The following is a 26,492-nucleotide window of genomic DNA, read 5'->3' as shown; positions in this document are numbered from 1 at the left end:
TAAAATTGTAAAAAGACATTCCATGATATTGAATAACATAAACAATAATATCAAAGCTTTTAATCACCTCTGGTCAAAATATCAAATGTTTCAAAACAATATGAATGAAAAGTTTTAATGCATGGATTTATCTTGATTAGACACTATAGATATCAAACTCTGATGTCAAAGTCATGTCCAAGTCTAAGGACTACATTTGTTTTTAATGATAAGAGTAATGGTTATAATAGCTTTAGGTTAATCTTTGCAATAATTCACATACCATATACTCAAATATGTGTATATTTTGAAATCTTCTATCCAAAATGTGTTACAACTTCTATTTCAGACAGTGACTCTCCATTGAGTGTATACAAAAAGTGACATAAAACTTACTCAGGACTTGTAAAGATTGGTTACTCATTTTACAAACAGCCTCTGCAAATGAAACCACCAGGCTCTGATTCTGAGAATCTTGCATCACAGGGCATTCTGGGAGCAGGAGAAAAACTGATAAAGCTTCCTGGTGTGGAGAATGGCATGGGAGAGCTTGTAGTAGATTATCCCGGAGACTTGTAGTCATCTATGGTTGAAATAGGATCAGAGAAAAGGCCCTGGTATTAGATACAGTGTTGTGACAAATAAGCTCTGGGACCAGGGGTTTCATTCTACCAAGTTCCATTGGAACAACCATTTACTCTTTCTGAAATCTACTGATGAAACTCCATATTCCTTACATTTCAAATGCCCCTGAGGCAGTACTTGTGAGAGTCATCCTCCCATTTTATATCAGGGAACATGAAGGAAATACCGTGAAACTACCTACACATGGTCATACTGAGTGAATTGGGACTTCAAAACTAATACAGAGCCCTCCAAAAGCAATATTATAAGCTGGATATAGAGGCGTGCCTGTAGTTGCAGCTACTGGGAGGCTGATTTGGGAGGATCACTTGAGCCACCATTTCAAGACCAACCTAGGTAACACAGTGAGACCCTGTCTTAAAAAAAAGCAATATTGTATATATAGATCACACCGATATGGAATGTGAAGCTGTTACACAACACATGAACACACACTCAAAATCCACTTCTTCCTTCCTTTGCCCCCTTCATATATCAGTATAAAAATTTCAGAGCAAAAATGCTTTGATTTTTTATATTATGTATTGTACCCAGAGGTTAACTTTTAAGGTAGATAGCCAGATGTGGTGGCACATGCATCTAATCCTAGTGACTCAGGAGGCTGAGGCAGAAGGATCCCAAGTTTGAGGCCCACAGGAGCAACTAGGTGAAACCTTGTCTCAACAAATAGAAAAGGCAGAGAATATGGCTTAGTGGTGGAACACCCACGGGATCCATTCCCAGTACCAACAACAGTAAAGATAGAACATACATAATAATGTATATTAGTGGGAATAAATTGTATTTGTGTGTGTGTGTGTGTGTGTGTGTGTTTGTGTGGTGCTGGAGATCAAATTCAGGGCCTCATGCATGCAGGCAAGCAAGCACTCTACAACTGAGCCACATCCCCAGTCCATGTATGATTTTTATATTTGTTAAACATTAATGAAGTTCTCACTATGTGTCAGGTGATCTCACGTAAATGTTATTAGACTGTGTAGGGTAGCTTTCTCTTTTATTTTTTTTAAACCTTATTTTTATAGATGGGGGAGAGACTCAGTTAATTAAAAGTAGAGGAAGAAAATCATTCAATTAGTAACAAATCAAGGTTCCATACCCAGATCTGTATGACCTAAAATCTACCATTGCCAGGAAAATTCTATATATTCATCTCCCTCATCATGCTAGGGAAGCACTCTACGCATGAGCTACACACCCCCAGCCCCAGACTATGGTACTATGGTATTCTCTTGCAGTTGTCCCAAAGTACTAAGACATCCTGATTACCTGCCTATTGATAATTTGCAGCCCCTTGTCCCACACACACCAGAACCCAAATTGACAGAGGAAAAGTTGTCTCCCTATTCAACTTAGAATCATAAAGTAGTTTACCTTAAAGATGAAATAAATTTATAGGTAAAGAAAATGTGAATAAAAGAGAAGCAGGGATGAATCAGTAGCATAGATTCATGTCAAATATAGTTAAGGTTCATCTCAAAGTAGAGAACACGCCAGTCCAGGACAAGGCTACCCTGCTTCCCAGACCAATGCTCTTCTCGTGCATCATGTCGGAGACTCTCAAGCATTTGCTTTTCTCATACAGAAAATAAAAATACTGTGTCCATTGTGTATTTTATGATTGAATAAGAAAATAAATGGTAGCACCTTATGCAGTGTCTAGAAATAGTAACTTCATAATGAAAACAAGCCTCTGACTTAGCTCCCCACAAAACTAAATTGCAATCACATTTATTCCTGTAAAGAAATCCTATTGTTCTATTTCTTAAATAAGTATTGGTTATTACCATGGAAGAAATCCATTCCTTTTTTGTTATCTTCTTGAAGATATCTCTTGCCATTTGTAAGTCCACATCAATGGAAATCCTTTCTTCAGTTCCTCTTTAAATAGAATGTTAAAATAAAAAGATGGAAAAGGATATTTCTAAACTTCATATGTTATTATTTGTTGTATTGACAAGAAATATATCTATGACAAACCTATGACATATAAAATATAAACTTTTATCTTGCCTCCTTTCAAAACAATCAACTTACTTGACACAATCAATTTTACAAACTTTATATTTTTCTGTTAAAAGACAGTAACACATTACTACCTCTTTATTAGTTACATCATCAAGTTTGAGCTACACTATTAGTAAGATGTTCCCCCCCACCCTCAGTGCTGGGGATTGAACACAGGTACTTAAGTGAGGCAAGCACCCAACCACTAAACTGCATCTCCAACTCTAGCAAGATTTTATGTTGAGTATGAGATCTGAAACTGGCTACCCCCAACACTTAGTATGCATACTGAAAACTAGAACTACCCAGTATCCACATTATTGCCATTTCTATTTACACAACTTTGCAATTCCATTGTTTTCCTTAGTAGTGCCCTGATGAAGTAATAGTGACTTTACAGGGAAATGGCTTGATTGTTTATCGCAGAAAACTTCCTGGAAGATTCATTAACAATTCATAGAAAAATCTGGAAAGACCATTAACGATTCAAAGGAAAGCATCAACAAATAGTTTGGCTGTAGGATTCTTTGACTCCTTTATCTCAAAATCCTTGCCTTGCATTTCAAACCTATCCAGGATCTCTGTATATTTTTCCAATTCTCATCAAAACCACAGTCCTCTGCTCCCACACGAAAGACTGTCCAGGTGTGGTGTCTTATCAGCAGGTTGTTTTGGTGATGTTTGAAGAGCCAAAATTCAACAAGTCTAATATTATTTTTAAAATGATGCATTATCAAGAAACGTGCTTTCTAGATTAACAGATCAACAGTAATTTGGGAGCTAGGCATGGTAGCAAATGCCTATACCCCAGCTACTTGGGAGGCTGAAGTAGGATCACAAGTTTGAGGACTGCCTGGGTAACTTAGTGAGATCCTGTCTCAAAATAAGTATAAAAAAGGGCTGAGGCTATAGCTCAGTACAGCAACTCTGGGTTCAATCTCTAGTTGTGGTGAGGGAGGGGGCGGAATATATATATTTAATACACACATGGGCTAGAATATACATGCAAGTTCTAATTGTAAATTTTTCCTGCTTAAAAATACTTTCTTCTTTGCAGCCTTTGGCACTTAAAAGTATGTCACTTATGTCACTCTCTGTGTGGGCCCAGATATTTTTCTGCTGTAGAAAGATAATACAATACGGGGGAGGAAAAGAGCCCATCTATCTCACCCCACCCCAGTTCTTCTGTGGGCTCTTTGGCTGATCTAGGAACTAAATCAACAAAAAGCTGATTAATGAAACAAAAGCACCCTCCTCGGGTGCAGGCTTGTAATCCCAGCAACCAGGAAGGCTGAGGAAGAAGGCTCAGCAATTTAGCAAGACCTAAGCAATGTAGTGAGACCCCATCTCAAAAAATAAAGAGGGCTGGGGATGTGAGGATGTGGGGATGTAAGGTGCCCCTGAGTTCAATCCCTAGTACCAAAAAAAGCTTGCCACTGTGCCTAACTTTTTCAATATTCTTAGAGTAGGAAAAGATTCTCCTACATCCAGTAAGCATGAGCCTGAGGCTAGAAGAAAAAGGATACCTTGTCTAGGACAGTCAGGGGGAGAAGAGATGCGGTGCCTAGATTTCTCTTCTGCCTTTGGCTAGGATAAGTACAGAGGAATAGGAATGCTTTTTGGATTCTAGAAAGATACTGGGCTTCTCTAATTCCCTGATGACACCGATGGGATGCAGCTGGGATGGAACTGGCCTGTGATGTAGCTCACTGGTAGAGTGCTTGCCCAGCATGCATGAGGCACTGGGTTTGGTGCCCAGCATCACATTAAATAAATAAATAAATAACACACACACACACACACACACACACACACACACACACACACACAAAACCCCTAGATAAACAAAATAAGGTATTGTGTCCATCTACAAATAAAAAATATTAAAAACAAACAAACAAACAAAAAACCCCAAATGACAATAACAACAACAAAAACCTAATGGAACTGCCTGGGGTTGTGTAAGGGAAAAGCACAGGGGTTAAGTCAGGACTGCCTAGTTTCCAGAAAGGGATCAAACATGTCTTCTGAACCAGTGAGCCAACTTGAAACCACGTTAAGGGACAGGACCTGACCAGGTGAAAGAAAACCAGAATGAGTTACACCAGCTGCAGATCAGCAGGGAAACAGCCTTCCAAGGCAGCAGAGGGCAGCCTAAGACCCCTTTACACCTGCTATCCCTCCAGCTCCTCCCTCACACACCCAGGTGCCACCCAGGAGCCCTCCAAGGAAGGGGCAGACCTAGAAAGTTAAAATAGTAAGCATTAAAGGAATTGCTGAAACTTTACTGGAATCAGACCAAGTATTAAACCAAATAAGAGAGAAATCAGATTTTTCTCCATAGCAATGAGTTAAAAACAAAATAAGATCTATTTTCTTTATTAGTTCCACACAGTGCCAAGCGTGAAGTGAATTCTCAGTTTCTAAGTACCAAGGCAATGTTAGATTTTAGCTGATCAGTGGTGGACACAAAGATCCTGAACAAACACCATTCCCTCCAATTGTCTAAAAAGGAAAGCAGTATGGAGAAAAGTGAACGTTAATTATGACTTACAGTGATCTAGTAGAGGATTCCTTGCAAAAATGGAAGAATTCTATAACTAACAACCTCTGGAGTTCTCTATGTTGAACTCTGCATTTATAGTAATATTCACACATTAATCTGACTCTACACATTTCATTTAAAATATTTCACAGTATTTTAAGTGAAAGTAAGTCTCATAGAAGTATTACCTTTGCTTTAAAAAGCTTGCAGTTAGACAAGCAGGAGATGAAAATATTATTCCAATTTCACTGGAAAATTAATAACAGGGGTTAAGTCAAAACACATTGTGAAGCAAGCCTCCTGTCTTCCTATATATGAATAAATAACAGATGTCATGGAATCATTAATGAAACTATTCTCTTAAGTCTCCCAAATTCTAGGTACAGTACTTTGTACCTATTATTGCTGAATACTGCCAAAACCCTTTATAGTTAATTTCTTCCAGTCATCAACATTTGAATAAAATCCCTCATTCTGAAGACCCAAACTCCAGCTGTCCAGAGAATAAATGAAGAAGATCCTAAAACAGTTCAACTTCCTGGAGGCTTGGTGAGCTTTTTTGATTCATTCCTGTATCTTATTTACCTAGAGAGGTGGCTGGGATAGTGTACAGTTCTCCATACATCTCTTACTTATACTGAAGAAAAGATGAGTGACAGAGTACATCAATGCCTATTCATAAACTAAGAGGTGGTGGAAGAGAAGCATGGTCAAATGCAAATTTGCTCATGATAAAGTCAAATGCTTTTTCTTGTATCTAGAACAAAATGACCGGCACTTCAGAAATAGATGAAATTGGTTTATACTTAATCAAACACAGTCACCTTTTAGCCACTTCATATTCACTACTTCCGATCTTCACTGCTAGCCATTTTTCTGCCAGGGACTGGTTCATTCGGCTTATTTCTGGCAGGATTTTCTTGGAAACGCTTGTAGAACTAGCATCCTCCCAGGAAGGAAAAAACAAGGATGATCAGGAAAGCACACACACTTGCCCAGGAATAAACAATACAGTAAAGCATCTGTGCACGTGATCCACAGGCTCCACCCTCTCAGGCACGGTGGGTGGAGCAATGGTAAAACTGGCCCAGCTGTTCTACTTCCTTTTCTGGGCCTCTTTGCTTATTCTAAAACCTTAGTTTCATCATTTAAAAAAAAAAAAAAAAAAAAAAAAAAAAAAGATTAGGGGGATAAGACAAAAGAATAAAAACAAACCAAAACAGATACTTGTATACCAACATGCACTGCAGCACTGTTCACAATAGCCAAAAGACGGGAATAACCCAGGGTCTATCAACAGATGAATGGATTAAAAAATGAGGAATATATATGCAATGAAATATTATTCAGTCTTAAAATGGCATTCTAGAAAAACTCTGAAAACATGTGAGTAAAATAAGAGATATTAAAAACAATAAATATTGTACATACTGCATGATTCTGCTTACGTGAAATGTCTAGGCAAATTTATAAAGATAGAAAGTGGAAGTTGCCTAGGGTTGAGGAGAGGGGGAATGAGAAATTATTATTTAACACAGAGTTTTTGTTTGGGGTTATGAAAAAAATGGATAGTGGTGATAGTTGTACATTGTAAATATAATTAATTCCAATGAACCGCAAATTTAAAAATGGTTGCCAGGCATAGTGGCGCATGTCTGTAATCCCAGCAACTCTGGAGGCTAGGCAGGAGGATTGAAAGTTCAAGGCCAGCCTCAGCAACTTGGCAAGGCCCTCAGCAACAAAATGAGACCCTGTCTCAAAAGAAAAAAAAAAGGGGGGGGGGTTGTGGGGTGTGGGGATGTAGCTCAGTGGTAAAGTGCCCCTAGGATCAATCCCCAGTACCAAGGGAAAAAAAGTTTCAAATGACAACTTTAATGTTACATATATTTTACCATAATAAAGAAATGGAATAACTATACCTACTTCTCTGGGCTTTCCTTATAATAGAACTCCAGACCTCTTGCATGCCAAGCACCTGTCCTACCATTGAGCTACATCCCCAGCCCCTCCCTTCAGTTTTTTCTTGGGTCACTCCTGTAATTTGATCAAGATGAAAATCATTTTCTCCCACATCCCAGGAATTTTAGGATAATGAGTTGCTCCCTATTGGCACTTAATGCTACTTTTTTTTTTCCTATTTTGAAATTTCCAGCTCCTCTTAAGTATGTGGCAGCAGACTCCCTTCTTTCAAGAAAACTTGAGCACTTTGCTGTTTCCTCACCATCACCATTCCTGTGGCCATTCTTCCTGTCCTCATGCTTGGCAGTATCAAAACTGATGAGCATATCTTCCACCTTAGTTTCTTCTTTTCTTTTTTTTGTACTGGAGATTGAGCCCATGGCTGCTTAACCACTGAGCCACATCCCGAGCCCTTTTTTATATTTTGTTTAGAGACAGGGGCTTGCTAAGTTGCTCACGGCCTCACTAAATTGCTGAGGCTGGCTTTGAACTTGTGATCCTCCTTGCCTTAGCCTCCTGAGCAGCTGGAATTATAGGCATCTTGATTCTTAATCTCAGCTCTATGCTTTTCCTCTGCTTCACCTCAGCCACCCATGTCCTGGGTCAGGGTTTCTAAATTGACACAGCTGACATTATGGTTCAGATAATTCTTTATTCTGAAGGGCAGTCCTAACCATTGTAGGATATTTAGTAGCATTCCCAGCCCCTATCCACTAGATGCCAGTAGCAGCTGCTCTTCACATCAAAACACACCTCCCCCCTCCAGTCTGGACAACCTAAAATGTCTTCTGACATTGCCAAACAATTCCTGGGATACAAACTCACTCTAGTGAAAGTCATGGCCCTATATATGAATGATAAACTGGACTTCGTGATCATCCAGTCACTTCTCTCTTTTATTTCTTTCCTAACATACTTAGCTAGGAAAATTCCACCTATAGTTAACCTCAAGTCTGGATTACTCAAAAATCAAATCCAGGCAGTCTGATACCACTGGAGACAACTATACAACTGTGCTGAATGACTGCACTTGAAGTCTAGGACCACAGATTTCATTTGGGCATTTGATACTGTCTAGTAATTTCTGAGAATGTGTATTTTCTCAGTCTCTGAGACAAATATTGCACTCTTTCCTTTTCCTCCTAAGCCTGCACACGCCTTTGTTTCTCTCACACTTACTTGAGGACCTTGCCTTGTTCATCAGTGAGAAAAGTGAAGGGACCAGGCAAGAACTATCCCCTGCTCACCATGGCCCTACCCTCATCTGCACTGTTCCTTATTACAATGAAATAACTATTTCTGCTCAAATTCTTCAATTCTGCTTCTGGGATGTAGTACTGTACTCTCCTTCATATCAAAGCTTCTCAGAATTGTCACAATATTGTGGGGGGGGGGGGCAGGAAGGGGAAGGAGAGGTGCTGGGGACTGGATTAGAACAAGATATATTCCATGCTTGTATAATTATGTCAAAGTGGATTCTATTGTCATGTATAACCAAAAAGAATCAATTTTTTTAAAAAGGAAGAATTGTCAGAGTCTTTGTTTTCATTTCCCTTTCTCCTATGCTATGTCCATTCCACCCCAGTCAGGTTTCCTCCTGTCTCTGGAACCCAGTTGGACCAGAGCAAAAATAAACTCTGCGCCACTTCTACTTGACCTCTCAGTCATGTTTACAGTATTAGTCACTTTGATTTTGTGCCTTCTCTAGCTGGGTGATCTCTTTTTTTTTTCTTTTGAGACAGGGTCTTGCTATGTTCCTGGTCTTCATCTCCTGGGTTCTAGTGATCCTTGCCTGTCGGCCTCCTGAGTGGCTGTGGCAACAGACACCTACCACCATGCCCCGCCTTTTCTTTTGAATTCCAAATGTGTTTATTGGGATTTCTAACACATCTTGATTCAAGATGCTGCCTTTTCCTGGAGGAGCATCTGTTAGCCTCACTTTTCTTTCCACGTGTTGGCAGTGGACAGTGGAACAGCTAACACACAAAACTGCCATTTGCACATGGCTGAAGACTAAGGTGGTTTTTATAACATCCTGGGCATTTCACATCCATGGAATAGGAACTAGGGCTCTGCACAAGTGCTTCTTGCAGTTTCCTCTTCTCTTCTGGACAGAGAATAGGCATGTTTTCTGGTAGTCGTTATTGATGATATAGTCCCTGTGACTTTTCATCTGGGCCCCTGGCTTTAAACACCATCAACAATTTGATAGCTTCCATGATTGTGTTCCATTGTCGACATCCCCCCTGAGCTCCGGCTTTGACATCTAAGTCTTTGGATCACCTCTACAAGGACATTTCAAAATGAAACTTTCTCATATAACTGGCTTCATCTTATACAACTCTTCCTTTTTTCTTATTATCTTCAGCCTCATGGGCCTTCTTTGTCACACACCAAACTTAGTATTGCTCAGGACCTTTCTATGTGTGGTTCCCTCTGCCTTCAATGCTCTTTCTTTGACTCAGTTTTTTCTTCTATAAAATGAAGCAAATAATATCAACTGGACCTGACAGTTGACTTTATCTGAGCATTAAACATGTTGATCCATTTAGAGGATTTTGGTTGGTGCCTGATACATAACTACAATTAAAATTAGTCATTACTGCCATTACCATCACTAATATTTTTACTAATAAAAAGTACAAAGGGCTGGGCATGGTGTGCACACATGTAATCCCAATGACTTGGAAGGCTGAGACAGGAGGATAGCCTGGGCAACACAGTGAGACCCTTTCTCAAGGAAATAAATAAAAAATATAAAGAGCTGGGGATGTAGCTCAATGGTAAAGCACCCGTGTGTTTGATTCACAAAACAAACAAACAAAAAGTACAAAGGCAATAAATTTGAATTTGCAGGTCAAATCTGCTAGAAAGTTTGGCAAGTGAGGAAATGAGAATGACATAATACTTTTTCAAAAGCATCCTAACCAAAGACCTTATTATTTTAGTAAGAAATCTGAATACATGTGAATAATACAATGCCTCAAATATTGCTCTGAAATCTAAAGGAAAAAGCAAAGTTTAAAAGAAACAGAAAGTATACTAGGTACCTGATGAACTGTCACAAAGTTGGCATGAGTTCCAGCAAAAATGTGTTTGATGTGACTATCCACAAGGTCTAAAAGAAAGTCAGAAACCCATGCTTCCAGTTGTTAGCAGTAAAAGATAAATCTGATATATAACCAAGCCAAATTAATTCATTTATGGGCAATATATACTTCCCTGAATTTTAAGTATAAGCAGCATAAAAAATTAATTTTGATAAGGTTAAATATCATACATACTTTAATTACAAACTAGGCTTTCCAAGTATTTGCATAAGAAATCCAGGTTCATGTGCTTTAGAAAAGATTTGATTAAATATATAAAAGTATATTATTCTGGTAAGTAATCTATCTCATAAATAATCTATAAGATAATTCCTTTGTATTATCTTCATTTTTAGGAAGTATTGTCAACTACTCCAGGAATCACTGCAAAAGAAGAAATGCACAAATTTGCAATAAAAGTACTGAAGGAAGCTTAGCTCTATGGGCTCCTTTGAAGGAAGCTGAATACTGTTTCCTCTTTAGTGGCATTAACAGAATGATGAATCAGTGGGACAATTCATACCACTGGCAGAAATCAGGCAGCGCATGTCAAAGTCCTCTGTTGTGGCTTCTGAATGGGTTGGGTTGCTTGTGCAACCTGGTCCATGACCAAAAGATACCACTTGACCACTGGTATAGACATATGCAAGGGTGTGATAACTGCAAGAGAGAATACAAGACAACAAAGACCAAGGTTCTCATGGTTTTTGAGAAGGATAGTGTTTTCTAATACAAAACTCTAGAACTACCTTTTCTAAGTACCTAGATTACTTATCACAACATCAGTGTTAGAGGGCACCAGATGATGTAGCTAAACAGATGGTGAGTATTAATTTATTCCAACATTAAAGATAAAATGTTATTGATAACTCTTTACTATGGTTTCTATCATTTGTGCTTTAAATCAAATACTTTTATTTTTGTTTTCTTAATGCACTGGGTTAGATATTTAAATACTCAAAAATGCCCTCATAATTATGTTATGCAAAAGTCTGAATACATATGCAAATATTCATTATATTCTACAAGCATGAGACTGATTTTGTCTTAACAACTCAAGCATACAAGCACCACAATTTTGTTATCAAGCAGCCCACCACCCCCAGTTTCTAGTAAGGTGTTCTATTAGAAGCAGACTTCTAATAATTTCTTATTAAATAAGTTAAATGTCTAAGAAAAAAGTTGGTAAGTTAAACTATTTGAAAAAAGGTAAATTTTCAGGATAAAATGCTCTATAAAAAAAAAACAAAACGGTCAAACCAGTGGCACACATCTATAACTCTGGCAACTAGGAAGGCTGAGGGAGAAGGATCATAAATTCTAGCCCACCTTGGGCAATTTAGCAAAACACTTACTTGAGATAAAAAGAGCTAGGGATATAGCTCAGTGGTAGATCACTCCTGAGATCAATCCCTAGTACCAGGAAGGGGGAAAGGTTGGGGAAAGCAGTCCCATATTTTAGAGTTTCACAGTTTGATACTATTCTATAATCCCAGCAACTCAGAAGGCTGAGACAGGAGGATGACAAGCTCAAGGCCAGCCTCAGCAAGTTAGTAAGGCCCTAAGCAGTTTAGCAAGATCCTGTCTCAAAATTAAAAATTAAAAAAAAAAAAGCGTTGGGGATGTGGCTCAGTGGTTAAGCACGCTTGGTTTCAATCCATAGGGCACGCCCCCCTACCCCCCCAAAAAGAGATTTTATGAGTTGTTTTTAAGGAATAAAACATTACATTTTCCATCCATGCTTAAAATAAAACCAGCCTATTACCTTCCACAATCTATCTGTGAAACTAAGCCTTTAATTCTTTTCACAAGTTGTGGGCCTCTTGACTTGGCAGTGGTACTGTGTCCTAGCTGTCCACGGCTGTTGTCTCCAAATGTAAATACCCGCCCAGCCTGTTTTAAAAGGAACCAGATAAATTTCATGTTAAAAAAAAAAAGTAATTAAAAGCCTCTAGATTAATTATCATAGGGGAAAAGGAAAAAGGGGGATGATGGGGATTGAGATCAATTTTTTTGCATGTACTGCTTTGTCAAAATGAACCCAAATACTAAATATAATCATAATGCTCTAATAAAAAAAAATGAAGAAAAAAAAAGAATTTGTATGAGAACTATATGTAAAATATAATCTCTACATATATGGAAGGGGTCCTTTGTTATTTCTTTTTTTAAATATTTTTTTAGTTGTAGATGGACACAGTATCTTTATTTTACTTACTTATTTTTATGTGGTGCTGAGGATCTATCCCAGTGCCTCTTGCATGCGAAGCAAGTGCTCTACCACTGAACCACAACCCCAGACCCCTTTGTTATTTCTTACAGTGAGCATAGAGTTTACAACATTAGACACACAAAATCTCTGACATGCCCTTAAAATCAAGGCACTGTGGAGATGTATTGTACAGCATGGTGACTACAATTAATACTAATTGTTAGATACTTGAAAATTGTTGAGATAGTAGATCTTAATGTTTCTCATTACATAAAATGATAATTATCTAAGGTGATATATATATATATGTATGTATATTAATGAGCTTGATTATGATTATCATTTCACATCAAAACATCACTTTGCACACCATACATTTACATAACTTTTGTCAATTCTATCCCAATAAAGCTGGGGAAAATAAAAAAGACTTTTATTATGGTTTAGATCTGAAATGTTGCCCCAAATCTCACATGTTGAAGCCTTGGTCCCCAATGAGGTACTGTTCAGAGGTGAGGCCTTTGGAAGGTAAGTTGGTCTTGAGGGTTCTAATATCATCAGTGAGTGAATCCATTGACTCCAGTTTGAAACCTGCAGTTTCACCTGGCACACCCACAGAGCCCTCCAGTATGGCCTCAAACAAGTTGCTTCCCCTCACCTTGGTAAACAGAGTGAAGCCCTTGGCAGGCTGTCCTCACTTGATAAGAGGGAAAGGTGAGAAGCTCAGGGTGGAGACCACCTGAACAGATGTTTCTGACCCCAGGGTAAATGATGTCACTGAGAAATCGGTGGTAGCTGATAAGGATTGAATGGGGAGTCAAAAAAAAAAAACCCAAATTTAGTATAAATAATAGAGCAAATGAACAGGGATTCAGCCAGCCGAAACAAGGATGCACTGGAGCTGGAGAGCCTGATGAGGACCTGACATCCCATCACTTGTCATGGTTTCCTGAGCCTCTGTGTGATCCTTACTGCTCTCAAACTCTACCGACTCATCTGGACCTTGGTGAGAGCTGCAACTTCTCCCTACGACCCTCTCCTCAAGGAGTCATCCACTCCACACCAGGAAAAGCCTGCCTTGGTTCTGGACCTGATCACCGCAGTCTGAGGAGTGTGCATCTGCTGGACATAAAGCCTAAGGCTTAAGACTTTTGAACTTAGCACACAGAGGAAATGTCTGTCACTAGCCTATCATGATTAAGTGTGTTTTGCAGTGCTTAGAATTAATCTAGAATTGCTTGCTGTGAATTAATTAATCTAGAATTGTTTGCTGTGAATTGATTATGTCAATTGCAGTGCCTAGCATTAAGGATCCTCGTCGTTTTCTTTATTAAGAACCTATAGAGTGAACTGTATTGAGTAATTTGAGTGAAAAAAGCATTGAAAGGTGCAGAAGCACATGGACATTCTTTATTTCTCCCCTCGAATCCATAAATTGCAATTTTGCCCCCTTGCAACACAAATGCTCTGTGCTGTGATGTCTTGCCTTACCACAGGCCCAGAAACAACAGAGCCAAGAAAGCATGGTCTAAAAACCTCTGAAACTGTGAGCCAAAATAAACTTTTCTTCCTTTTTTCCAATACTAGGATCAAACTCAGGTCCTTGAGCATGCTAGGTAACTACTCTTCCAGTAAGCTTTATCCTCGGCCTTAAATCATTCTTTCTTAAGTTGATTTTCTTTTTTTTTTTTTTTTTTTATATTTATTTTTTAGTTCTTGGCGGACACAACATCTTTGTTGGTATGTGGTGCTGAGGATCGAACCCGGGCCGCACGCATGCCAGGCGAGCGCGCTACCGCTTGAGCCACATCCCCATCCCCTTAAGTTGATTTTCTTAGGTAGTTTGTCACAACAATGGAAAGCAATTAATAAATATCTGTTAAATAAATGGATGACAAATTAATTCGCTCAAGAGTAACACCAACATTTAAGCACAGCATTGTTTTATCTCACCATTTTTTAAATATTATTTTCAAAAGATGATTTTATGATTAAAAACAACTCCAGCTTTCTCTGTCAACTAAGAATAATATAATTCATTGGGATCCTAATTAGAATATGATATATTCCATGCTTGTATAAATATATCAAAATAAATTCTACTGTCACATATAATTAAAAAGAATGAATGAGAAAAAAAGAATAACACAATTCAAACAATTAACAGTTTCCTAATTTAAGACATGCTTTTAAAACAGAAAATACAGGGCTGGGGTTGTGGCTCAGTGGTAGAGTGCTCGCCTAGCATGTGCAAGGCTCTGGTTTGATCCTCAGCACTACTAAATAAATAAATAAATAAATAAATAAATAAATAAAGGTATTGTGTTCAACTACAACTAAAAAATAAATATTAAAAAAACCCCACAAAAACAGAAAATTCAAATTTCTTGGTAGGCTAGGAATGTAGCTTAGAGGTATAGTGCGTGCCTAGTAGTATGTAAGAAGTTCTTGGTTTGAGTCTCAGGACTTGTAAGACATAAAGTAAAAAATCATTTGGAATATACAGTTTCGTTTTATTTGGTTTGGTTTGGTTTGATACAGTACTAAGACTTGAACACAGGGTGCTTTACCACTGAGTCATATCCCTATCCCTTTTTACTTTTTAAGGTTGACTTTGAACTTGTGATCCTCCTACCTCAGCCTCCCAAGCCGCTAGGTGCAGTATACAGTTTTTAAATAAGCATTTCAAGTATACAGTGGTTTTCAAGTTTATTCCTTGCGGCTCCAGGAAGAATACACTCACTGGAATACATTCCATGGCCAGAACAAGAAGTAGAGAAAAAAAATTCATGATAATGGGTCATAATTGTGCCAAGCAAGAAACTGAACAAAGTCTATAAAGTGAACTATTGAGAATTATAAAAATTACTTGGTAGCTTCCATAACAATTGTTATCTGTAGTACTATACTGTTGCTGGGTGCAGTGCAGCACTACTGTTATCCTAGCAGCTTTGGAGGCTGTGTCAGGGGGACCTCAAGTTCAAAGCTACACTCAGTAACTTAGCAAGACCCCATCTCAAAATTTAAAAAAAAAAAAAGGACTGAGGTTGTGTCTCAGTGGTAACGTGCTTGCCTAGCATGCGTGAGGCACTGGGTTCAATTCTCAGCACCACATAAAATAAATAAAATAAAGGTCCATCAATAACTAAAAACAATTTTTTTTTGGTACCAGGGTTTGAACTCAGGGGTGCTTAACTACTACTGAGCCACAGCCCCCTTCCTTTTTTTGTATTGTATTTAGAGACAGGGTCTCACTGAGTTGCTTAGAGCCTTGCTGATTTGCTGAGGCTGGCTTTGAATTTGCCATCCACCTGTCTCAGCCTCCCAACCTGCTGGGATTACAAGTGTGCACCACCATGCCCAGCTAAAATTAAAAAAAAAAATTTCTAGGTACTATACCTAATAAAAAAAAATTAAAAGGGCTGGTTATGTGGTTAAGCCCCCCCCCCCCCGGGTTTAATCGCTGGTAAGCAAAAAAAAAAAAAAGGGGGGGGGGAGCACTGGGATTGTGGCTCAGCAGAAGAGCGTTCACCTTGCACGTGTAAGGCCCTGAGTTTGAGTCTCAGCACCACATAAAAATAAATAAATAAATAAAGGTATTGTGTCCAACTACAACTAAAAACTAAATATTAAAAAATAAAAAAGGAACTACACTGTCATTGAATAATTGCTGAAAAGATTAGTTCCTACATTACTCTCACTTAGTAGGTATCTGAACATATTTTCTTTCTTTTTTAAAATTTTTTAATATTTATTTTTTAGTTTTTAGTAGACACAACACCTTTATTTTATTTTTATGTGGTGCTGAAGATCGAACCCAGCTCCTCGCACATGACAGGCGAGCGTGCTACCACTTGAGCCACATCCCCAGCCCTGAACATATTTTCTAATACTGAAATTAGCTTTTATTATAGGAGCTTGAAAATATGATTTATATTTGCTTCACTTCTCCTTTTGAGATAACTATATATTGAATAGATATGTCTAGATATTGATATACACATCATGCTATAGTTTGAACATTTATGTCGCAAAATTTATGTGCTAAAATCCTGCCTCCAACATGGTGGTATTAGGAGGCAGGGTCTTTGGTAGATGATTAAGTCATGAGGACAGAACTAGCATGAATAAGATTAGTGCTCTTATAAAAGAGGACCCAAGAGAGATCCCTCACCCCTTCCACTATGTAAGGACATTGCAAAAGTATGCTCATTTATGAGCCAGAAAGTTTGTCTTCTATAGACATGAATCTACTGGCACCTTGATCTTGGACTTCCCAACTTCCAGAACCATGGGAAATAGATTTCTATAGTTTTTAAGCCACCCAGTCTATGGTATACTGTTATAGTAGCCTAGACATCTTGCTTGCAAGATTACTCAGCAGATGTCAATCTTTCTCTGGGATTTATAAAATTTGCAACACATTTTGGATTACCTGAGTAAGCACTGCAGTGTGCTCATCACCACAACTGATATATATTACACCTAGATTCTTCAGTGCACCAATTGAACGGGGCTTGTAGCTTTGCTCTGTCGAAAGAAAGCAGAATTTTTAGAGTTTGAGAAACAGATTCAGAATTTCATGAGTTTTTATATTTGTATTCCTAGTAATACTTTCATGTTATCTTACAATTCATTAACATAATTTTTAAAGTGCATAATCAAGGGCATAAAACAAAAAGCAAACTATTTTGTTTTGATTTTATTAGTACTGGGAACTGAACCCAGTAGTGCTTAACCACTGAATCACATCCCCAACCCTTTTTATTTTTTTATTTTGAGACAGGGTCTTGCTAAATTATTGAGGACCTCGCTAAGTTGCCAAGGCTGGCTTTGAACTTTCAATCCTCCTGCCTCAGCCTCCCGAGTCACTGGGATTACAGGTGTGTGCCACCATGCTTAGTGAAAACTATTATGGAAAAAAAAAATGGAGTTGTCCTCTAGCATTTATCCAGAAACTATTTATTCTTATGGAATGACTGAAACTATTGACTTAGAAAGCTAAGCTTTAAGACTCACTTCTAATAATACTGTTAACATATTGTATTCATTTCTGCCATATTGTAAGTGATCTGCAAATAGGTAATAATAATTGAGATAAGAGAAGCTACATCATATTAAGGGTGTTAAATAAAATGAGGTGTAAATGCTCAGCACAGTACTAGCACATAATAGGTGTTAAGTATATATATGCCAAATGCAAAGAATTGAACAGGGAGGACAGGGTTCCTGGAGCAGACTTCTTGGTGAGTTTTGTTTTTACCATTTAGAAGAGGTTTGTCTAGAAGGACTGGTTATTTCCCCTAAGGTTAGTAGTCTACTAAGCCAGTGGTTTCCAAATTGTGCTGCACATTGTAATCCCCTGGGAGATCTTTAACAATGATTGAAGCCTAGCTCTCACCCCAAGACATTCTGATTTCATAGGTATGGAGTTTAACCAGGGCATCAAGATTATTAAAGGGATCCTGTGGTGATAGAATAATGGCCTTGCAAAGAAAAATGGTCTCTTGCTTTCTAATCCCAGAGCCTTGGATCTGTCAGGTTCCATGGCACAGGGGAGTTAAGGAAGTAGAGAGAATTAAAATGCTCATTAATTGACCTTAAAATAGGGAGATTAGAACCAGCGGATCCCAGCGACTCAGGAGGCTGAGGCAGGAGGAGTATAAGTTCAAAGTCAGCCTCAGCAACTTAGCGAGGCCCTAAGCAACTCAGTAAGACCCTGTCTCAAAAGAGTTGGGGACGTGGCTCAGTGGTTAAGAGCCTCTGGGTTCAATCCCAACTACTGAAAAATAAAAGAAGGGGGCGGGGAGACTAGCTTGAATGATCCAGGTAGACCCAGTGGTATCACCAGGGTCCTTTGAAGAAGAGGGAGAAAGAAGAGTCAGTATCAAAATAATGTGATTTAAGAAAAACTTCATCAGCCACCACTAGCTCTGAAGCGGAAAGAGGGCTGCTAATGTCAGAGTAATTAACACAAGGGGGACACAGAAGCAGGAAAAGGTGAGGAATGGGATCCACCTCCTGCCTCCATGAGGGAAGGCAGCCCTGCTGATGCCTTGACTTTAGCCCAGTGAGTCCAAATGTCAGATTTCTGATCTCTGGAACTGTAAGACGATAATTATCAGGGCTGGGGTTGCAGCTCAGCAGTAGAGCACTTGCCTAGTACACAGAAGGCTCTGAGTTCTATCCCCATCACTGAAAAGGGAAAAAAAACAAAAACAAAAACAGAACAAAACAACAACAACAACAACAAAATAATAACTTTGTGTTGTTTTAAGGCACTAAGTTTGTGGAAATAGGAAATAAAATAGCTCTCCAGGTGATCGCATGTGTCACAGTTTGGGAACCCCTGTTTTAGCCTTGGAAACTGCCCCTGCCCTTTGCCCAGCTTGCACCCAGACTTTCCTCACCTGGGACATTTTTCCCACTAAGGGCCAGCTGCCCTGCATTGTTGTTTCCCCAGCCAAATGAAGTCCCACAGAGGGACAGGGCAAAGCTGTGAGCTCCTCCTGCAGCCACCTGAGCCAGCGGGATGCCCTCCAGGGACTTCACCCTCTGTGGACTGGCTTGGGAGGGGAACTCGTTCCCCAAGCCCAGCTGACCATGGCTGTTCTTTCCCCATGAAAACACTTGGCCATCTGAAAAAATAAAGAAAACAAATTCAGAGTTGCACACACTGGAATACCAAATTCAAGTAGAACCTACTTAATCCTGCAAATCCCTCACCCCCCCCCCACTTCATTGAGGTGTAACTGACAAATTAGAACTCCATGCATTTAAGGTGTTCAACATTATATTTTAATTTACATACATATTGGGAAAAGAATGTCATGATCATCTAATAACATTAATTACTTACTTTTTAATACATTAATTAATTACTTTTTCTGTTTGATGAGAACATCTCTTCTCCATGCTAGGGTTGGAGCTCAATAGTAGAGATTGAACCTGGGACCTTGTGAATGCTAGGCAAGCACTCTGCCCCTGATCTTTATCCCTAGCCCTGGTGTAAGGATTATTTGAGCTGCACCTGAGAATCAACAGAGGCAGGAAGAGTTCTCTGCCCTCCCCTGATCTGCAAAAGAGCAGGGTATAAATTTCTCTTGTAAAGCTGTCTGCTTTTCCCACCCTGGGGAGAGGACAGCAGATGGAGAGTTGACATGGAGATGAAACTGTACCAAAAAAAATTACTAAAATAGCCCTTATCTTCCATTAGTTTTTTAGTCACTTTTTCACAACTTATTTTCCCTTGAAGCCCAAACTCCCTTTCTTTTGTTAAAGCTGTATATGGGTCCCTGAGTCTAACCACTTCTTTTTAGTTTCATTTCTGTTTCTGTGAACTCCTGTGTACAAAAAGATTAATAAAAATTGGATGCCCTTCCTTCGTTAATCTGTCTTCTGTTCATTTAATTCAAAGCCCTCCGGACACTAAACTTAGGAGGGTAGGAGAGATTTTCCTCCCCAATATTCTTTAAGAAATTTGGATTGAGGATGAATAGTGTGGGAGAGGTTAGTAGGCAAAATGTGGAGGTCATAATTTTGACATTTTGACTTTTCTTTCTTTGATCTAGGTTAAAAAAAAAACACAAAAAACAAATAGCCTCTTGTCTTGGTTTACCAGTGCAGACAAGCCATTCAGCATAAAGAACCAAGGGCTGGAAATAAAACTACTACTAAGTTCTAAGGGAGTTGGCCAATCAGATATGAGCTGGGATGACCTCTTATGAGAAGATAAGAACAAGGCACTATTTAAAACACAGTCAGAACAAAGAAACTTGAAACAACAACAATAACAACAACAACAAAACAACATGAAGAACAACATATCTAATGAAATCTAGAAAGTTAAAAACTTTTAAATGTGCTAAAATGAACCCCAATCCATTCAACATCAACAGTTATCATTCTGAAAACTACTTCCAAATGACATTCAAGAGTTCCAAAATGTGATTTTTACCTTTTGATAATGCCAGGGAGTGGTAGTGTCCACAGGAAACTTGTATTATTTTTATGTCAGCTAGAGCATTTATTTTCCTATAATAAAAATAATACAAAATCTACTATAAATCTGTATTTAGGTAGGGTGAGTTGCCAGGTAAATTACAGATCTACAGGTATATAGGACACTGTTGTAGGAAAAAAAATTTATTCTCTCTCTCTCTCTCTCTGGTATCAATGATTAAACCCAGAGGGGCTTAACCACTGAGCCACACCCCTAGCCCATTCATATACACCACTAATTAGATCATAGGCATTTGATTACCTTAAAAGAGTCACAGTTACTCCTGCTGTTTACCTGCACTTCACTGAATTTCTTCACTGTGACTTTCAGAGCACTATGCAAAAATCACATCATATCAAACTGTTTTTCACATGACATCAACATTTACAAAAATACAGGACAGAATCCAAAACAGTATATGATGCAAACACTACTTGTATTGGACTTTAAGGCAATACACAATATAATTTTTTTATTATTTACTTATTGGCCTAAAAGAAAAACAAGCTTCTTCAAAACATAGAGAACAGGCTTTAGAATTTCTAGATCATGTATTCATCTTATAAGTTCTGAGAGATCTCTGGATTGAATCATACAAAACTGTCACATTTGTAGATCATAAAGAAATAACCATCAGCAATTTCATATGGTTGAACCTAAAGGAACTCAGAGAGGTCAACAGTTATCAGGTTATAGAAGCAGACTCATATCCTAGCCTTTTCATTTTAAGTTTGATCTAAAGCTGCATCTGTACACATTTTGGATTTGGCTTCGAAGCTTTTTCATACATAGTGAACTATACCCTAACTCCCTAACTATACCCTAACTCCCTATTTATTCTTATGGAATGCCTGAAACTATTGACTTAGAAAGCTAAGCTTTAAGACTCACTTCTAATAATACTGTTATCATATTGTATTCATTTCTGCCATATTGTAAGTGATCTGCAAATAGGTAATAATAATTGAGATGAGAAGAGAAGCTACATCACACCATAACCTACTTCTGTAACAAGTAGCCTAATCTCAGTCACAGAAACTGTTTAAAGCACACAGAGGCAGGCTGTCTCCACCTCCTTTCAGTTTCCATATGTCCTTTCTTTTCTCTGGCTACAACTATAACATGCCCGTATGGTTGGGTAAAGTAACCACTTTGGGTCCAGACTGCTGCCCAATTCTAAAATCATATATAAAGCCAGTTTAGATCTGCAAAACCAGATTTGCTGTCATTTTCTTTTAGCAGGTCAGTTTTCATTTTCTCAAATCTCATGATCTCTCATATATGACTAGAGGAGGTAACAAAAGATAACTTCCTGAAATTAAAACTGGCATTTAAAAAAATTCCCCAAGTGTGTAATTCATGAACACAAAATTCAGAGCTAACTTTTTGTCATAATACTTGCTTGGGAAGCTGTTTGTGAGGAAATGTGATATTTCTCACCATTTACTAAGTAAAGTATTAGAACCAATTGGTTTAGGACAAGCGGAAAGATGGCACTGGGAGGAAACTACTCCTCTTCCAACTTATTTTCGGGTGCTTGCAAATTAACACAACAGATAGATTAACAGGAGAAAAGACAAAATGTATGTGTGCTTATTATTGTAGAGTAGCCTGAGGGGTGTGTGTGTGTGTGTGTGTGTGTGTGTGTGTGTGTGTTTTCAATGGGAGAGTATTGGAGTTTTTCTTTGGAGCTTTTTTTTTTTTTTTTTTTTGATGGTAATGTTAATGGCTGAATCTGCAGGAAACAACTACAGAAGGGAGTTCATGGCAATTTTATTTGGGAGAGCCTCCACTTTAGTCAGATAAAGGATGTTCAGATAAGATACTTTCTGCATCTTCTGAAGTCCAAATGCTTTTACTTTGAAATAATCTTGGGGCTGGGGATGTAGCTCAGTGGTAGAGCATTTGCCTAGCATGAGTGAGGCACTGGGTTTTCAATCTATAGCACTGCCAAAGAGGGAAAAAATTAAATAATCCTCATACTCTGGGTGTCCACGTGGGTCCCCACAGTTATATTCCAACAGATAAGGTTAAAGATCAATGGGTCACATTCCAATTCACTCTGCCCTTTTCCTTCATGGGACTTTAAATTTAGTGTCATACATTTTTTTTTCCCTGTCTTCTTCCCTGACCATACTATAATCCCTGAGGTTAGGGACTGTGTTCCTCACAGTTCTCTTTGTGTCCTGGCATCTTGTATGGTCCCTGATACACGGTACTCAAAATTACTGAACAAATAAAAGAATGAACTGAAATACTTACTTAGGTATAAAGTTTATTTCCTTAATTTCTCCAATCCCCAGCTGCCCTTCAGAACCAGCTCCCCATGCAAAGACTCTTCCTCTGTGGCAGACAGCGAGAGAGTGCTCCTTCCCGCAGCTCACAAAAGCAACACGTAGAGTTGCCAATGCCTGAATTAGTTCTTTAATACAAAATAACCCCCCACAAGATTATTAATTAACAAGTATGAAATAAAACTTTCCTTCAAAAAGTAGTATTACTTAGATTCTTTGTCTCATTCGATAGTCTCATGGGTTTTTGTTTGTTTTAAATGGGGCCTGGCTAAGTTGTTAAGGTTGGCCTTAAACTTGTGATCCTCCTGCCTCAGCTTTCCAAGTCACTAAGATTACAGTCATGTGCTACCATGCCTGGCTCCAACAGTCTTTTAAATCAAAACCTAGAGCCCATGCTACAAGAAAATAAATTCAATGTGTATTACATCACTTCATGGGAAAATAATAGACTGGGGCACCATCTGGTTGAGATACTGCAATGCCTTGGGTTCCTATGTAAACGAACTGAAACCCAACTCAGTGATGGTCACAGCCTAGAAAAATGAAACTTAAGCTTAACCAATCAGAAACTGCCAGATGACCTCTAAGGACTTTAATCAAGTTTTCTATCTTGCTTCCTCAAATACCTTATAAGTTTCCATCTTGAATCCCTTCAAATCCCCCTCAGTGGAATCTAATAGCCTAAGGTCTGATGCTGCCCAATTCATGAATTACTAAATATTCAAATAAACTCTTTAAAATTTTAATGTTCTTAAGTTTATCTTTTAACAGCAGATAAAAGGGTGAGCACTATGGTGGGCAAGGCCCATAGGAACTATGATCTTTAACCGAATGTTTCATTCCCCCTTCCCCCTACTATGAATCAGCACCTGCTCATCAGAGAAAACATTTGGTTCTTGGTTTTTTTGGAATTGACTTATTTCACGTAGGCATGAGCCTGAACTATTATGTAGCAATTTAACATATATTTTCACTTAGGCATGGTGGTGCACATCTGTAATCCCAGCAACTCAGGAAGCTGAGACAGGGGATTAAAGTCCCATGCCGTCCTCAACAATTTAGCCAGACCCTGAGCTACTTAGGGAGTCCCTGTCTCAAAATAAAATAAATCCTGTGTGATGGGACACACCTGTAATCCCAGTGGCTCAGGAGACTAAAGCATGATCTCAGATTCAAAGCCAGCCTCAGCAATTTGGCAAGGCCCTGTCTCAAAATAAAAATATAAAAAGGGCTGAGGATGTTTCTCAGTGGTAAAGTGACCCTGGGTTTTAATCTCCAGTACCAAAAATAAAATATTTTCAAAAATACATTATAAAAGGGTAATATATTCATGACATTTGTGAAAGACACAATTTACAGAATTATAAATACAAAACTATATAATGACATGACTTTTGTAAAAGTTAAATACATACACACAAAAATGGGCAAGGAGAAAAAGGCAACAAATGTTAGGAGTTATCTTTGGGTGTTGGGGTTACAGGTGATTCCCCCCCCCCCCCATAATTCCATAACAATCAGTAATGGTGAAAATGCTGTTCTAATAGGGAGAACTTGTCTCAAAAACAAACAAACAAGTTGGAGATGTGGCTCAGTGGTTAAGTGACCCTGGGTTCAATCCCTGGTACAAACAAACAAACAAACAAACAAAAAAGCAAGAACGAAAAAAAGCTATTCTATGGTTTTAAATTTCAAAATAAAAGCTCTCCCGTGGTATTTCTGGGCTGATTACAGGTGTCTAACCCACAAACCATATTTGCAAAATAAACTGATTCCTCCAGCTCCATCCAGGTCTGGAAAGTCAAGGGAGGGACCCCATCTCTGTCCAGAGATGCGGGGTCCAGGTCAGTTCTGCTGTTTGGCAGGAAACAGGAATTGGAAACCGAAACAAATCAGAAGCGCTTGGGGAAATGAAACTGACCTATTGCGCTCCGGAGGCAGGAATCGCAGTTTGGGCATCTAGGTGGCCCGGCGGACCCGAGGTGCAGCATACCCTCCTGCCCCGCGCGCAGGGCCCCTCCCTGCGCCCGGGGGCTTACCTGGCCGCTCCCTGCGAGGCACTCCCCTCTGGCCCAGCTGCCCCCGGCTGTTGTCCCCGAAAGAGTGGACCTCATGGTGGTTCAGCAGTAGCAGAGAGTGGCGCTCCCCGCTAGCCGCCTGCAGGAGCTGGTCGCCTCTGGTGCTCCTGGGACCCCGTGCCAGCCCGCGCTTTCGCCCCTGGGAGCCAGCGCCCCAGCTGAAGTACATCCTGCGATCCCTGGCCGCCGGCTCCACTCCTCCACTCTCAAAGGCTGGTGATGGGTGTGAGCTGATTTCTCAGAAATCGAAAGAATGGATGACAGTCCAGCTCCGGCTCTGGGCTCACTCTGCCTTTCAACTCACTTCGCTCCAGTAGCGCTACCCTGTCTCCTACGTCATCCTGGCACCTCCCGGCCCGAGCTCTAAGTGCTGAAGAACCCGGAGGACTCTCCAGGAAAAACATTTCCATCCCTAATTAAACCATTTACGAGCCGTGCCATTGTGGGCAAATTATCTAATGCTTCTGTGCCTCAGCTCCCTTATTGTCTGTGACTTGTGACACTAATACAGCAAATTTACCATGTTTTAGGATAAATCAAGAGATAATATATTTAGTGTTGGAATAATGCTTAGTGGAATAATAATAGCATCTGAGTGCCTACTCTCTTCCAGATATTGGTTTTACATCAGAACTGCAATAATGAAAGACCTCCATGATATGTTCACCTTCTCCTGAGGGAAAAAAAGAGCATGAACAGATAAGTTTATAGTATAAAATCAAGTGGCAAGATAAAGAAATATAAGGCAGGAAAGAGAGGATGGAGAAAGAAGGAATTAGATGTTTTTTGTGTTGTTTTGTTTTTGTTTGTATCTTTGTTAGTACCGAGGATTGAACCTTGGGGTGCTTTACCCCTGAGCTCAGCCCTTTTTCTTTTCTTTCTTTCTTTTTTTTTTTTTTTTTGGTACCAGGGATTGACTACTGAGCCACATCCCCAGCCCTATTTTGTATTTTTTTTAGAGAGAGGGTCTCACTGAGCTGCTTAGTGCCTCACCATTGGCTTTGATCTCATGATCCATCTGTCTCAGCTTCCCAAGTCACTGGGATTAGAGGCGTGTGCCAGCATAGTCGGCCTTTATTTTCTTTTTTGACTCAGGGACTCCCTAAATTGCTGAGGCTGACCTGGAACTTGCCATCCTTCTGCCTCAGCCTCCCAGTGGTTGGCATTATGGTGGGTGCTGCCTGCCTTGCAGGAATTAGCATTTTTGAGAAGATACCAGAGGCGCCTTCTCTGGTGAAGGGACATTTGAGCAAGAGCTGAAGGGACACGGGGAATGAGAATGATTCACAGTCATATCCAAATGAAGAAGATAGGGAGAAGCCGTTGGAAGATTTTGAACAGAGAAGCACCAAGATCAGCTTTAGTTTTATAAGAGCTATTCTGTCTATTCTGTAGAAAATCACAAGACAGAAAGCCAGATAGCAGAGGCCACTGTGCAAGTGCAGGTCAAATGTGATATCCTAGAGTAGAGGAGAGAAATTAGCAGATTCAAGATGTATTTTGAAAGGTAGACTCCCAAGATTTGCTGGTGGATTATAAATGGGAGGGAAGAATGAAAAGGATGAGGTGTTACTCCAAGGTTGGCCTGAGCAATATACTGGGATAGGAAGTCTAGTGGGAAGTAAAGATTTGGGACTGTGTGGGCCTGGGGTTGTAGCTCAGTGGTACAGTGCTTGCCTAGCACG

At 39.2% G+C, this 26,492-nt stretch overlaps 1 protein-coding gene across 1 annotated transcript in view; it reads right to left on the bottom strand.

Annotated features, from left to right (window-relative positions):
• The window catches only part of Herc6 (HECT and RLD domain containing E3 ubiquitin protein ligase family member 6), a 55,751-nt gene extending 30,757 nt beyond the window's left edge, over positions 1-24,994 (bottom strand). The window contains exons 1-12 of the mRNA XM_026405199.2: positions 24,769-24,994; positions 22,698-22,857; positions 20,391-20,467; positions 18,844-19,071; positions 16,869-16,963; positions 11,987-12,114; positions 10,745-10,881; positions 10,183-10,250; positions 5,998-6,119; positions 5,362-5,421; positions 2,409-2,502; positions 376-562 (exon numbers count right to left, since the gene is read on the bottom strand). Coding sequence (XP_026260984.2) covers positions 376-562; positions 2,409-2,502; positions 5,362-5,421; positions 5,998-6,119; positions 10,183-10,250; positions 10,745-10,881; positions 11,987-12,114; positions 16,869-16,963; positions 18,844-19,071; positions 20,391-20,467; positions 22,698-22,857; positions 24,769-24,976 — 1,564 coding nt within the window. The 5' untranslated portion in view covers positions 24,977-24,994. The remainder of the gene's footprint in view (positions 1-375; positions 563-2,408; positions 2,503-5,361; positions 5,422-5,997; positions 6,120-10,182; positions 10,251-10,744; positions 10,882-11,986; positions 12,115-16,868; positions 16,964-18,843; positions 19,072-20,390; positions 20,468-22,697; positions 22,858-24,768) is intronic.
• Positions 24,995-26,492: the final 1,498 nt, after the last annotated feature.

Source organism: Urocitellus parryii, chromosome 10, assembly GCF_045843805.1.
Source record: "Urocitellus parryii isolate mUroPar1 chromosome 10, mUroPar1.hap1, whole genome shotgun sequence".
Taxonomy (NCBI): domain Eukaryota; kingdom Metazoa; phylum Chordata; class Mammalia; order Rodentia; family Sciuridae; genus Urocitellus; species Urocitellus parryii.
The sequence above is the reverse complement of the archived record's forward strand: the minus strand, read 5'-3'. Positions and strand labels throughout refer to the sequence as shown.